Genomic DNA, 14,386 nt, shown 5'->3' with positions numbered 1-14,386 from the left:
TACACATCAGTCTGTGGAGCACTTTTGACCCCTGGCACAGAGGAGCACCCTGCTGGGATGCTCTTCTCTCTTGCCAAAGTGGTGCCGGCCTGTTTTATCTTGGAGGGCTTGGTCCCGTCCACATCTGCTCTGGGAAACCTTCCCTTATCCCAGGCTGGGTTCTGGGCTTCCTCTGACCTCCCACCGCCCCTGTATTGGAATCGCCTGGTTTCCTACCATGTAGCCCCCAAAAGAAGGAGGTAAGCTCAGTGAGGTCTGGCTGGGCCACAGGCTGGAGCCCAACAGTGCGCATGGGGCCCAGCACTTGGGAGGCGCTAAACAAAGGCTGAATGGCTCAAGAGTCTTCCACGGATCTGCCACCTTCCTGGGTTGCTGCCCAAGGCTACGTACAGCTGGGTACTCTGTACCTTCCAAAGGAGGCTCTGTACAATTATATAAAACCTGTCCACAAATATGACAACCCAACTGTCACCCAAACATCCTTTTTGTTTTAAACTGCCAGAGGTTAAGCTTGAAAAAGGCTCAATTATTCTCCTAAAACGCCTCTGAATTATTTATGAAAACTGAATAAAGAATAAAATGGACACTGATGAACCAGAGGCCTTACCCATGGCTAGAAAAGTTGGAAGTTGGAAAACAAGTAATTTTCTAAAAACGTGAATGTTTACTATTTTTTCTCTCTTATGGCAGAAAATGACAAATTGTCTTTAAAGGTCTGCTGCCTAGCAACCAAGTTCTGCTGAGCTGCTTGGGAGATGTTAATTGTAGCTTCTTCAAACAGTATGGAGAATGTTTAAAGGTCTAAAACTCAGATGTAATAACCGATCTGAGTGACGGGAAGCCAGTGCAGCTCCGGAAGGAGCTGACGACGCTGCTCTGTGCAGACGTAGGGACACACGCATAGCCCTGACCTTCAGGTCCTCTTCCCGAGACTGAAGACGACAATCACAGAACAGTCTGTCTGGTTTTCCACACCTAATTCCCCAGGAACAACCCAAAACAGGCTCTGCCAGAAACTCTCACCGGAGTCTGACATGACCTCCAAAAGCAAAGCTAATGACCACAGGCAACTTTCCCTGGGCCATGCACCGAGTTCTCATACGTGATCACGAGATTTGTGGATGTCACCTGAACATCTCATCCTGGGACCTTGGTCTCTGCTTCCTTTTCTCAAGCGTGAATTATTGTATCACAGCATATTTCAGACCAAGAGACACCAAGAGGAAGTTTAATTATTTAAGGAAAGGCTCCACCGCTTATCACAATTACAAAATAGGATTATTTGTGTAATTATTTGTCGGATGTCCATCTCCTCCAGTAATTCAGCTGAAGAGAGGCGGAGCCTACATGTGTCCTGTTCATCACTGGACCTGTCTGTGGCACCGTGCCTAGCATGCAGCAGGTGCTCAGCAAATCAATGAATGAGCCCCAGGATTTGTCTAAAGTAGGACTAAACTCTGAAACTTCCTGTCCTGCCTAGTAGGGAGAGTAGAGGCAGGAGGCTGGCCCCAAAGATTCTTCCAGGTGGACTTTAGGAATTGGTCTTGGTCAGGGTCCCAAAGTCAGTGAAAACAGCTTTGGCCAAGACAGCCTCTCCTTGACCTCTGTCCACACTACGAGTCCCAACATAAAGCTAAGACTGGCATCTTGCTCCGAATCCCCCTGAGGATGTTTGGGGGTCTGCCAAATGGAACTGCTACCGAATATCTCATTTTAAATCACAATTGTTTTTCTGAGCACTTGAATCTCATTAGGAACAACAAGCTAATTTTGAGAAGTAATTGTCCTGTTAAATCAGGTGCTATGCTAAATGCTTTAAATACATACAATATACATGTATATATACATATAACCCCACCTAATCCGTATTATCCCCATTTTACAGCTAGAGAAACTGAGACTCAAAGAAATAAACCACTTATTTGAGGTCTGCACTATATTTCAACCACTGCAACATTATTGCCTGGGAATCAGCCAGGTATTTCTTCTTTTAAGAAATCTCTCCTGGGGGAGGAAGGTCACCTGGGTGGCTCAGTTGGTTAAGCGTCTGCCTTCGGCTCAGGTCATGATCCCAGTGTCCTGGGATCAAGCCCCACATCGGGCTCCCCCCTCAGTGGCAGTCTGCTTCTTCCTCTGACCCTCCTCCCTCTCGTACTCTCTCTCACTCACTCTCTCTCTCAAATAAATAAATAAAATCTTTTTTTTTTTTTAAAGATTTTATTTATTTATTTGAGACAGAGAGAATGAGAGAGAGAGAGCACATGAGGGGGGAGGGTCAGAGGGAGAAGCAGGCTCCTCGCCGAGCAGGGAGCCTGATGCGGGACTCGATCCAGGGACTCCAGGATCATGACCTGAGCCGAAGGCAGTCGCTTAACCAACTGAGCCACCCAGGTGCCCTAAATAAATAAAATCTTAAAACAAAAACAAAAACATCTCTTCTGGGCTTGAAACCTGATAAAGAGTATCTCAGCCAGGGGTGCCAGGGTGGCGCAGTCAGCTAAGGCTCCGACTACTGGTTTCACCTCAGGTCCTGATCTTATGGTCATGAGATCGAGCCCTGTGTTGGGCTCTGCTCAACACGGAGCCTGCTTGGGATTCTCTCTTTCTCTCCTCTCCCCTCCACCCACCCCTGCCGGTTCTCTCTCTCAAATAAATAAATAAATCTTAAAAAGAAAAAAAGAAAAAAAAGAGTATCTCAGCCAAGAGCAAACTTACTTACATTAGTCATAAAACACCAGAGAAGGGCTCTGAACATAGCCACCCCTGCCCAGCCCCATTCAAGCTACCACTAGGCTAATTTGGTCAGACTTCTCCCTCTGTCTCTCAAACACACACCCTCTTTCCCTTTCACAAGGATAACAGCACTTCCTGCTCTTTAAAAGAATTTATTACACTCATTTCTTTTGCAAGACAAGACCCAGAGGCCAGGAGGACTTTCCAGCTGGCAGGAACAGCAATGCTTCTAACTATACTGGAAGCGGATTCTGCCCCCCACCCCAAAGGAAGGCAGCGGGAGTCTAAGGAAGCAGGCGCCTGGCCCAGTGGAAGGGCTCCCCCTCACCGCCCACCCACCCCACGGGGCAGCAGCGGCACTGTTGGCTAGAAACCACAGGGCAAGCATAAAACCCTTCTGGACTTCTCGTATTTTATCTCTCAAGCTTGTCGGCATTTTGCCTTTTCCCACAACATTTGCCATCGCTGCTTTTATATAAAATATGTTACTTCCAACATCTGGATAGCACCTGTGCTCCTCCAGGTAGGCATGCTCTTTATCCTGTGGTTTTGCACCCCAACACATTCTGGCCCCCCGTGCCTGCACCCAGGATAGAAGGCTCCCGTTTTTTTAAAAGCAACAGGTCAAGCCAATAAGCTGCATCCTCACTCTTCACTTGCTGCCTTTTCTAGGGGGAACTTATATAGGAACTTTCATGGACCCTGGGTCTGGGGGACACCCCAGTGGTGACAGAGACTGCTCATTCACAAGGATCACCTTTTTCTCCCAGGCCCTGTCTCCCAGGGCAAGACGCTGAGCATGGTGAAGGGCCCCTGTGGAAACTGCAAAGAGGCCCTATTCTCTCATCTAGGGATATACTAATCTGTCACCAGGGCCTACAAAGGAAACGGACAGTTGGATCCCAACTCTTGCCCACCCCGTTCTGGGACTATCAAGGCTTCGATCCCAGGGAGGCCAGCTTGCTCCTCCACTCGCTTCCTCCACCTTCGGGCTCCACAAGCCTCAGGGACGAACAGTCACAGAGCTCCTCAGTGGCAAAGCTAGCCGTACCTCCCATAACAGACAGTTCCCTGTGTAGCACCTGCATCCTGCTACCCAAGGACCAGCTCCCTGGGGACAGGGTCTGCATCTTCTGTGCTTCCCCCCAACCCCCCGCACCCAGCTGGGCCTGTTAGGTGCCCTCAAGCGCTTGTTGAGTTTAATCACTGTCAGCAGCTCTTGGGTCCTGGAGACCTATGTCCCTGCCGCTGGCTGACTTCCGGGGACTCAGACTTCCTGAAAACCCTGCCCAGGGGAAACCCCCAACATTTGGCCTGCCCTTCTGCCCCAGGCCTGAGGAAGACACGGCCTAAAACAGCAACCTCCAACCCACGGGGCCGGCCTCAGGTCTCCTCCTGAACTGTCCTTCACACCCCGGCCAGGCTGATGGTTTGGAAGAAACTGGTCAGTGGGGGGGTAGGGGTAGGGGAACAGCTGGGGGACCGCCCTCACTCACACTCCCTGCCTTTGCTCAGATCACTGCACCAGGCTGGAAAGCTCCCCTTCGTCCTTCAACCTCGGGGTCCTTCCAGGGATGATCAAGCCAGGACCTCCCATCTCAGCAAAGTAAGGAGAAAGCTCTGTGGCCGCAGTTCTTAAACCTGGCTTCCAAAAAAGGGGCTTTAAAAAAAGTATAGATACCTGGGGTCCCACTCCAGACCATTTAAGTCAGAATTTCTGGGGGTGAGGTAGGATGGGGGCCTGGTATTAGTATTTAGAAGAATAACCTTCGTGATTCCATCAGATTCTCAGAGATAGGACCCACAAAGTGGTAAGCACCAATAATGGTTATGCCATCTGGTCAGACAAGCCAGGCCAGAAACCCAAAGCCTCAGCATGGTTTATATACAAGCACCACCTTCCCAGGGCAGGCGAATCCCTTTCCTGCCTGCCGATTCAAGCCCTAAGGGACACATCTCAGCTTTGTTGGGATCCGGCAGGCAGGCAGATCAGGGCTTTGAAGGGAGTAGCACATGTCCTTGGGGTCGCTATCTTTTTCCTCTACTGCCAAAGGGGATTCTGCGGCTGACTTTGGACTTGGTGCACTTCTACCAAAAACTCAGTCTCCCAGAAATCCCTGGGCCTGTCCCTTCAGCTCCAGTACTGAGGCCTGGATTCCCCCACCCCCTTTCACACTGGCTGAGGGAGGCCACCCACTGGTTGAAGGCCAGAAGGGAAGCTGGGCCTCATGGCCTGGGCCCTGTCCAGGGTCCTGACTCCTGGTCAGAGCACTGTTTTTCCTGCCCTATAGCACCTCACTCCCGGTATAGAGGGAGCCCCTAGATCTATACCCTCAGGTGCACTCAGAAAGGCGGCCCCTGGCAGGTCATCACAGGGGCGGCTGCCGGTCTGGCGTAAACCCAAGCCCAGCCCTTACTGCAGCTTTTGGCTCCACTACATGCTGGTGCTGCTGCTATGCTAAGGCCTCCAGGCCATCAAATCCCCCAGGCCATCACTGTCCACGGTGGGAAGTGAAGAGACAAAGGGAACCATGGGCTCCCCACCAGGGAGGGGACTACACCATGCTCATCAATTTACAGGCATCCTGGCTGGGACCCTGGGTCAGACTAGGAGCACACTGTGTGACCAGCCTGACAGCCACCCCACAGAGGTCTTACTCCAGAGACTGGATAGATGGGACTCACAGATCCCCTTCCACCACGGTGACCAAAGCCCTCTGCCCTCAGGCCCAGCAAACTATAAAGGCCCTCCTCCCCAACCCTTTCACAGAAAGAGAGGGGAACAGCCCAGCGAGGAGATTTAGTGCAAACATTATCTGCCGCCAAATCCTTGCTTTTCATCTCCGCCTTCTCATGAGCCAAATAATTTGGAAGCTTTCATTGATGGTTTCCTCTCGGCCCCACGACTGCTTGGAATTTATGCCGGCTATGGCTCAGCCTCCTCACTTAGGGGACGAGGGAAACCTCATAGGCTACACTCCAGCCTGCTGTGGGAGGAAAAGCTTGTCCTTGGCGACAGTTCAAGACAGGGAGGGCTGGGGCGCCTGGGTTGCTCAGTCGTTAAGCGTCTGCCTTTGGCTCAGGTCATGGTCCCAGGGTCCTGGGATCGAGCCCCGCATCGGGCTCCCCGCTCCGCGGGAAGCCTGCTTCTCCCTCTCCCACTCTCCCTGCTTGTGTTCCCTCTCTTGCTGTATCTCTCTCTGTCAAATAAATGAAATCTTTAAAAAAAAAAAAAAAAGGCAGGGAGGGCTTCTTCAGCCCTCCTGGAGCCCAGGACTTGAGGGCGGGTATCTTCAGGCAGGCCTCAGAGCTGCCTTCAGAGGCCCCTGGGCTCGAACCCAGGGCCACGCACAACCAGTCCCCAGCAGGGCTGGGCATTGGCACCCCTACAATGATGTGAGTCTATTTTTAGGTGGAGAAAGGTTCAAATGCTCTGTGCTGGAAAACCCAAGAGATAGGGGAATTTTCAGCCCCATGCAAATCACTCTTTCCCCTTGGCCTTCACTCACACCTGTTTCCTCCCAGCTCCTGGCCTATCCAGGGTACAGATGGCAGCTCTGCCCCTGGGATCTCTGCCTTGAGAAATGGCCCCACCTCCTCCTGGTGTTTAGAGAAAGCAGGGCAGGCAGAGTGGGGGGAACCAGCCAGCCCCAGCAGTTCCCCAGAACTTCCCCCCTCTTCTTCAACCTAAATAGCCACTGAGAGCGGAGGCAGGTTGAATTCTGAGACAGGTTCCTCATCTTCAAAATGGGCAGAGAATTCCTCCCTCCTAGGTACATGGAAGGCACATAAAAGTGGCTACTGTTTTACTAATGCAACCATAGTAACTGGGGAGCCTCAGTGGCTCTCAAGATGAAGGTAGGAAGGCAAGGTAGAGTGAGGGTGGAGGAGCATAGAGGTGGTCCCAGAGGCTCCAGAGCCCTATAGCACACTCTGCCTCCTGCATCCCAGCGCCCTTGAGCACATCCATCTACCTACTGAGCAGGGCTGGTCCAAGAGGGTGCTTAGAACTTCAAAACAGCAACCCCCATGCCTGCGTAATTCCCAGCTTTCGTCCCAGTCCTTACTGCATTCCCGGAGGTATCTCCTTCCATCTCCATCCCTCCCCCATGGGGCCAAAGGAGGACACTAGGTTGGTGGATGGGGATGGGAGGCATCAGGTCTCAACCACCCCACCCCACCCCACACACAGAAGGAGAGTCCTAGGGTAGGCCAGCTCAAGGGAGGATGTGGGGAGTTTTTTCTCAAATGCAAGGTTCTGCGGAAGATGCCCCACTGCCCCCAAGGGGCTGGCTAACTACTGCTGGTCAGGATTGCCCCCAAGCCATGACTGTGGTTAGCAGGGACAGAGGGCTCCAGGCTCAGAACAAAGATACCCTCCCCCACTCCGTGTCAAGGACTCTGCTCCAAGACTCTGGGCCCTCCCACCCTTGGCAATATTGGCCTCAACAGCTTCAGGTCTTGGCTCTATAACCCTGGGATCCTCAATTTCCTTATTGTAAGAGATAGACTGAGAAGGACTAAAAAAGTGAAGTGTCCAGCCCAACTCCTGGCTAGGCTGAACAACATCTCCTTCAAAGGCCAGATTCAAACCCCCTGCTTCTTGGGGGCTCAATGCTCTTGCAGCTGCATCTGTGCAAAGGGCCTCTTCTGTGCCCAGTGCAATGCACTGAGGACCTGAGAGAGTGATGTGGCCCTAGGATGTGATTTCTCAGGGGCCACAAGAAGCAGGATCACGATGTCCATTCATGTCCAACACTACCCACCCCCCACGCTCTTCTCCACAGCTAGAGAAGTCATGAACACCTACCTCTACGTGCCGTAAGAAACATCCCAGGTCCAAGTAAGGAAAGCTTAGGATGCAGATACATAGGACATGGGCAGAAGGAGCAGATGACTTAACTGGATGATCCTTAGGACCGTAGCCCTCATCCCTGTATCAGCACATCCTGGCGCCCTTGGCTTAGCCTCCAGAACATGCCAAATCCGACCGCTTCTTCATCCACTGCCCCTATCCGGCTCTCAGCCACCGTGGCTTCTCTCCTGGACAACTGCAGACAAGTCCCCCTGGCTCCCGCCCTTGACCGCATATTTCATTCTCCTCACAGCAGCCAGTGGGGCCTTTTGTTAATGCGTCAGACTCTGTCATTACCCTGCTTACAATCCTTGAAAGGCTTCTCCTCTTGCTCAGCTCAACTGGAACGTCTTTACAACAACCTACAGTTATCAATGGCATGCGCACCCCCTCCTCCCATTCACTGCACTTAGCCACACTGGCCTGGCTCTGCAGGGCCCGTCCCCTCTGCCGGGAAGGCTCTCCCCCAGGCACCTGCAGCGTCCCCTCCCTTCCTCTCCACAGTTCTCCGCTCCTGTTGCTTCCTTCCCCACCACCACTTCCTCTTTGTCCGGACACTAGGCACTACCCACCTCCGAGGGCTTCTTTTCGTTCTGCCGGGGCCAGCCCGACTTGGTGCTGCTGGGCAGTTTGGAGCATCGTGACGCAGTTGTAGCGTGACCTGCAGAGAGAGCACAGCCCATTAGGGGCCCCTGGAAGGCCAGGGACACCACCCACCCACCCATCCCCGTCCAAGGACAGGAAGCCTGTAAGGCTTGAATGTTCAGGAGGTGGAAACCTCTGTGAGCACCTGTCCCTGCTCTGGACCTCTCCAGGGACAAGTGGGGACGTGAATGCTTCCCCTGTTCACCAAGCACAGGGGCTTAGGAAATAAAAGGAAGTGACCTGGACTCACAATTGGCTTACTGTGTGACCCATGACAAGTCCCTTATCCTCTTTGGTCCTCTGCTTCTTCCTTGGAGAAGGAGGCCTTCTGTGGCCACGCTTCATTCCTGCCCCAGATGGAGACACTCTGGGATGATGCCCAGTGGATAGGCAGAGGCATGAAAGGGCAGTGGGATGAATGCTGTTCTAAAGTAAACCCATTTACCAGCTAGTCACCCTGGGCAAATGACTTTAGCTCTCTGGGGGCAAAGAGCTGTGAGAATTCAGTGACGCCATGCCTGTTAAGGCTTAGCAGAGTCCCCGGCCCAGAGCACGGCCTCCATAAACATGAGCTATCACTGCTAGAGTCTGAGGCCCTGGCTGGACTGCAGGACTACAGCTTCCACCCCGTGGGTCCAAGCAGTGGTAGCCACGGGTGGGTACAGTGGTGGGGGCTGGTGGGAAGGAAGTATGTCACAGCCCGGCCCAACTCTGCTGCAGCGGCCCAGACGCCGGCTCTTGCAGGTGCCTGGCCCTCAGGGGTTCCTGTGCCTGAGTGAAGTTAGAAGCAGAGGATGCGGTTCTTCTTGGCTCTATTGAGACAAGCCACAGGCAGTGTGGTTGTGGCCATAGAGGGCCGGACGCTGTGATCTCCTGCCACAGGGAGGAAAGGCTGGCCAGGTTAGACACCAGAGCCAAGCTGAGCAAACAGACCCTAAAGGGCAGTGAATGAGACCTGGAGGTAGGGAAGCGGCTGGGACTGACTGGCCGTCTCGGTGCATCTGTCCTCAGGCTCTTGGGGGCTCTCCCCAGCTGCTCACCACATACGTGAACAAACTGAGGTGCAGAGCTGCAGGGCTCCAGGCCCAGCCTCCCTGGCAATGAGTTCAGCCTCTTCCTCAGTGTGGGCTCCCCCCAGGGTGCACCGCCAAGCGGGATCCTCCCGGCAGCGCACCTCTCCTATGTAGGGCAGAACAGAACTCCTTACTGGACTGGCTCACACAGGCCCAGGTTCCTATGGCATCTGGGAAGAGCTGCCTTCTGGTACCAGAGAAAAGCTCTGGTCTTCTGCAAACCTCCCTTATCTCCCCCCACATTTGAGAAGAGGTTCCCTAAGCCCCCTTTCTCCTTGACAATCCCTGTGACCCCCAAGACATCTAGCTGCCACACCCAGTCCATACACAAGTCTACCTCTGGGATTCTCCTGCCAAGATCCCTTGTTAATTCCTTTCACAAACATTTACTGAACACCTATTATGTACCTGATCTAGCTGGGGATACCAGCCAGACATGACCCCTCTTATCAAGGAGCTTACCGCTAATTAGGAAATGATACTTATATCAGGTAATTATCATAAAACTTAACAGGTTTTCTGTCTGTTGTGTAGAGAATTTCTACACAGCCCTGATTTAACATAAAGGCCAGAGGGAGAGGGATATGTTCCTAGCAAACAGGAGCAGCAAATGCAAAGACCCAGAGAGGATATGATCTTTTCTAACCAGAACGAAACATGTGGGATTGAGACCTAGGGGGGAAAGGGGAGTAGGATGAAGAAGACAGCAAGGCTCAAAAGGCCACAGAGGTGTGGGGACTTTCTTAGGAGTACAAGGAACTGGCCTGATTTATGCTTTCATCAACATTGAGACCATGGGGCAGCCTCCCCCCATTTGGACCTGTGGACCTGATAATTATTCAAATGCTTTCCTGGCAGGAGCCCCAAATGGAAGGCCTTACTGTCAGTGGTGTCAGAGTTGTCGCTGCTGATGGAGTATTTTCGCCTCTTCTCTTCCATCTGCAACAAAAGGCAGGCCCCATTATACTTACAGGAGGCTCGGGAAATCCTCAGTCTCTTAGAAAACTGCCAGATAACCTACCTCCCCATACTCACCCTGCTGCAGTGGAATAATGAGAACAAGGCCCTGCCCTAGCCTTCTCCCCAGCCAGCCTCACCCTCTCTCCCCACCCACCCACGGGAGCCCTGGGGGTGGGTCAGGGGGCTGCATCTCCCACCTCCTGACCCCAGAGCCTCCAGATGAGCAGGAGTCTGCCCAAAGATGACAGAGGAAGGGCAAGGGGGTCAGTACCCCAGAACAATGATTAGGGCCTGCTCAGCCCTAGCTTCCACTCAAGGCAACTCAGGTCCTCCAGAGAATCCACTCCCACCCTGGAGGAGGAGCAGAAAGGGGAAACAAGACTGACTGTTCCAGAGGAACCATGCCATCTGAGTTTAGAAACAAACCAGCTCAGACAGCACTGAGGACACATCCTAAGGGTGGTGGCCAGAGGAGTGTGGAAAAGAAGTAGGAGCAGGGAGGCTCCGAGCTGGGTCCCTGAGACGCGCCCAGCCCAGGGTGACTGGTCCTAGGCTGGGCTGCCCTCCCTCCTGCAATGTCCTTCTCCAGATAAGAGCATAAACCAACTTTATCTCAACTACAGTATTTTACTTCAAGGTAAGATGGGCAGCTCCCCACACTGAGCTCCTTCCTCTACCAACACTGGCTCTGCTCACGTTCCTAACACCCCGAGAAGCTCCGAGTTATTGGCTTCCTTACTACAGAGGCGCAGGGCCTTGTCTTGCTATAACTGGCTGAACTGGGATTTGAATCCATGTGGTCTTATCCCTGAGCCCACACTGAGCTGCCTTTGTGTCTGGGTGAGCTCTTGCCTGCGGACGGCGCTTTCCCACCCACTATTTCCTTGGACCCTGCAGACTCCAGGGTGGCAGAGCTTGCTCCGGTCTCCTCTTGGAGGGGAGGACCCCAAGGGCCTTGTTCACCTGCCTCGGGTCTCACAGCTAGTCAGGGGCCGAGTCCTAATGTGAGAACAGATCTGGGATTCGGGACCCAAAGCGTTTTCCACCATGTCCCTTGTTAGTCTGGAACCTGGGCTGCCTCACTGCCCGAGGCGAAGGGCAAGGAGCCAATGTCAGTCGAGAGGAAGTCCCGCTTCCCAGCCCAGCTGCAGGCCAACCAGGGTCCCCACCTCTGCTTGGGATCCCATGGGCCACCTGCCACTGCCACCCACTCCAAGTCTGTTTAAGCCGAGCCCTGGGTTTCCCCTTATCTCACGGTGGCCCCGCAGAGACAAGGGAACATGAGCTCTCTAAGGTGGGGCGTGACCATCCAGACCTCTGAGCCAACCAGGAGCCTCCTGCCTCAGACTTGACCTCAGCCAGGACCTTCTCCCCACTCTAGTGTCCCCTAACAGCAGGAACAGGATGACGGAAAGATTCACCGGGGCTGCTCGCTGCCAGCTCCACAGGGACAGGCAAAGTTCTGTCCAGAGGGTGCAGAGGTGCAGGAGGGAGCCTGAGGACACCAGCAGCACAGGTGCCCGGATGTAAATTGCTAAACACTCATTGTGGCAGAAGGAGGAGGATGCCTCGGTACACAGGGACCTCATGAAGCTCGCAGAGCAGCCCTTCTAAGCCAGCGGGCACGATGGCTGCTTCCCTTTTGCAGATGAGGAAAAGGAAGCACAGAGGTTAAGTGATTTGCTCAAGATCGCAGTGCTTATAAGAAGTTTATCTGGTCCAGGAGCACATGCCCTTGACCTTCAGACTTCTCTGCCTCTGTGCAGCAGAGTACCAGCAGCCCCGTGGCCCAGGTCGTGGACTGAATGGGGCAATAATGCTCTGCCACCCACAGGTGCCACCTTGCTGTCCTCCAGCGTCTGAGTGTGACAAAGAGGACTTTGACAGGGCCCTGACCCTACCCTGCATCTTACCAGCCCAGTGCTCTCACAGGTGGGGGCAGCAGCGGGAGCGAAGTGCTATTAACGCAATCCTGCCCATGGATCCCGTGTGTCCCCACTTCCAAGCCTGCATCTCCCAAAGGAGAAAAGCAGGAGCTCGGGATTCAGGGGGTGTCGAGTTCAAATCCTAGCTCTACCCCTCTACAGACCAGGGATCTTGGTAAAGACATACCTCCCCGAGGACAAGGACTCCATCTGGATTTTTACCTAAGTCTCCTCAACTTCCCATGTTGGCAACTGCTTCAGAATTGTAAAAACACTTTGAGAGGGCCAAACCAAACACATCTGTGGGCCAGAATCGGCTGGTGAGAATAACGAGAGCAGCATCAAGCCCTAAGCACGGTGGTTGGCTCTCCACGTAGGTGCTAGTCGTTTTGTGAAAATCTGGGGCCAGGTGAGGAGTCCTCCTCGCTGCGCCCACCCGAGCGGCTCCTGTACAGTAAGTCAGCCCGCCCGGAACAGGACCCTTGACTGCCAATGTCCTTCTCATAATGCTGTTTCCTGCTGCCCAGGAACCTATCACAGGTGACCTGCCAGCACGCAGACCTGCACCCCACCCTCAGCCAGCTCCCGTCCAACCTGCCCTCCGTGAAGACACCCCAGAGTTCTCCTGGGTAGGGTGTTATTAAGGGAGCAGATTTTGTGTGGCTTAATTGGAATAATAACTAGGCTTCAGAGGGAAGCTCTGTTTTGTGAGTGAAGCTTCTTTCCTTTGAACCAAGTCTGTTCCAAAGGCCTCCCCGCCTCAGGTGAGGCTCCACTGTCAGTAGCTAACGAAGCTCTGAAGGAGGCCTGGGCTCTCCTGTGGGACAGCCCTTTGTCCCCGGAACCCCCCTTCCAACTCAACTAGGAGACAGGGAGGACTCCTTCACCAAAGTTGAAATCTAGGTCGTGGTGGTGGGTGGTGACACTTGGGTCTTAGCCTCTGGTTTTCTCTCTCCACTGGCCCCTCCAATCTCTCCCAAAGCAAGGTCTGCTCTGGGAGAACACCCCAGTGTCCTAAGGCACTTACTTGTGGGGATAAAAGTGTTTCTGAAGCCCTACCTATAGAGGAGTCTAGGAAAGAAAGGGTCCCCTTTTCCTTCCCTTGGCACCTCATACACCACCTCAGCACAGAGACAGAGAGAAGGAGCTCTCCTTCAGGAGCGTGGGTGTCCTACTGTTCCTTCAGTGGAGAGCCCACAGCCTCTCTGTGCAATCTCTGCCCCACAGCCAACCCCTGGGAAGTCCAGTGGGCTCTCCCTTCAGAACACATACGCTGAATGCATCCACTTTCCCTTCTTCTCCACTGCTGCCACCCTGTCCCACCCTGGCCCAAACCAGTCCCATCTCTTGCCTGGACTTCACATTCATCTCCCAGCTCCCGCTATTGCTCCTCCCCAATCTAGAATCCACACAGCAGCCAGAATGACCTTTAAAAAAACATAAATCAGATCATGTCATACCCCCTTTTTAAAATCTTTCAAAGGCTTCCTGCTGATCAAAGGACAAAACTCAAGCTCTTGACCACAATATCCTACATGATCCGGTCCCTCCCTACCTCAGCAAGTTCACAGGGACCACTATCCCCTTCCTCACTGCTTTCTGGCTACACTGGTCTCCTTTCATCTCCTGAAATAAGCCAAATATTCCATGCTTCAGGACCTGTGCACAGGATGTGCTCTCTGCCTGGAAGGTTCTATGTAGTCTATGCATGTCTGACTTTTTATCCTTCACATTTCAGCTTAAATGTCAAGGAGGTCTATGCCAGTTACTTTATCTAAAGAGAGCCCACAGTGCCGTTAGTCAACATCTGCAGAGCATCCACCACAGTTACTGTCTGCCGATCTACTTGTTGAATGTCTTCCTCCTTGGAGAGGGGAGTAAGGAGCACGTCTGTCTGATCTCTGTGGGAGCCCCCATGGCCCCTCGAGTTATCCCCAGCACACAATAGGGGCTTGGTACCCAGGGAGTGCTGAGTAAGTTCTTGTCCCCTCCCTGTACAAGTGTGGGGAGCACACAGCCCAGCCGGCCAGCCTGCAGCTTGCAGGAACAAACACCCCAGGCCAAGATTTCACCCTGTTTTCACAGCCTGCCTTCCCCATCTTAACCTCACACATTTTCCAGGAGGCTTTATTTGGTAGGGCTCCTGGCTAATGATCAATGTCAACTCAGTAATAGGGCAGCAATTTGGTGGCAGA

General features: G+C 53.2%; 1 protein-coding gene across 16 annotated transcripts in view; it reads right to left on the bottom strand.

The window, feature by feature from the left end:
- Window positions 1-14,386, bottom strand: part of JADE2 (jade family PHD finger 2) — a 53,075-nt gene that overhangs the window by 31,989 nt on the left and 6,700 nt on the right. For 6 of the 16 annotated variants that reach the window (XM_045892697.3, XM_064595913.1, XM_064595912.1 and 3 more), the window contains exons 1-3: window positions 11,688-11,905; window positions 10,188-10,245; window positions 8,161-8,249 (exon numbers count right to left, since the gene is read on the bottom strand). The exons of 1 other annotated variant lie outside the window; for it this stretch is intronic. In XM_045892697.3, the coding sequence (XP_045748653.1) occupies window positions 8,161-8,249; window positions 10,188-10,245; window positions 11,688-11,855 (315 nt within the window). In that variant the 5' untranslated portion in view covers window positions 11,856-11,905. Of the gene's footprint in view, window positions 1-8,160; window positions 8,250-10,187; window positions 10,246-11,687; window positions 11,906-13,542; window positions 13,619-14,386 lie in introns of those variants that run through there. 9 more of the 16 variants (XM_064595914.1, XM_045892708.3, XM_045892715.3 and 6 more) reach the window with 3 other exon arrangements.

Source organism: Mirounga angustirostris, unplaced genomic scaffold (assembly GCF_029215605.1).
Source record: "Mirounga angustirostris isolate CCGP_5_RB_7025 unplaced genomic scaffold, mMirAng1.0.hap1 SCAF_7, whole genome shotgun sequence".
Lineage (NCBI taxonomy): Eukaryota > Metazoa > Chordata > Mammalia > Carnivora > Phocidae > Mirounga > Mirounga angustirostris.
The sequence above is the reverse complement of the archived record's forward strand: the minus strand, read 5'-3'. Positions and strand labels throughout refer to the sequence as shown.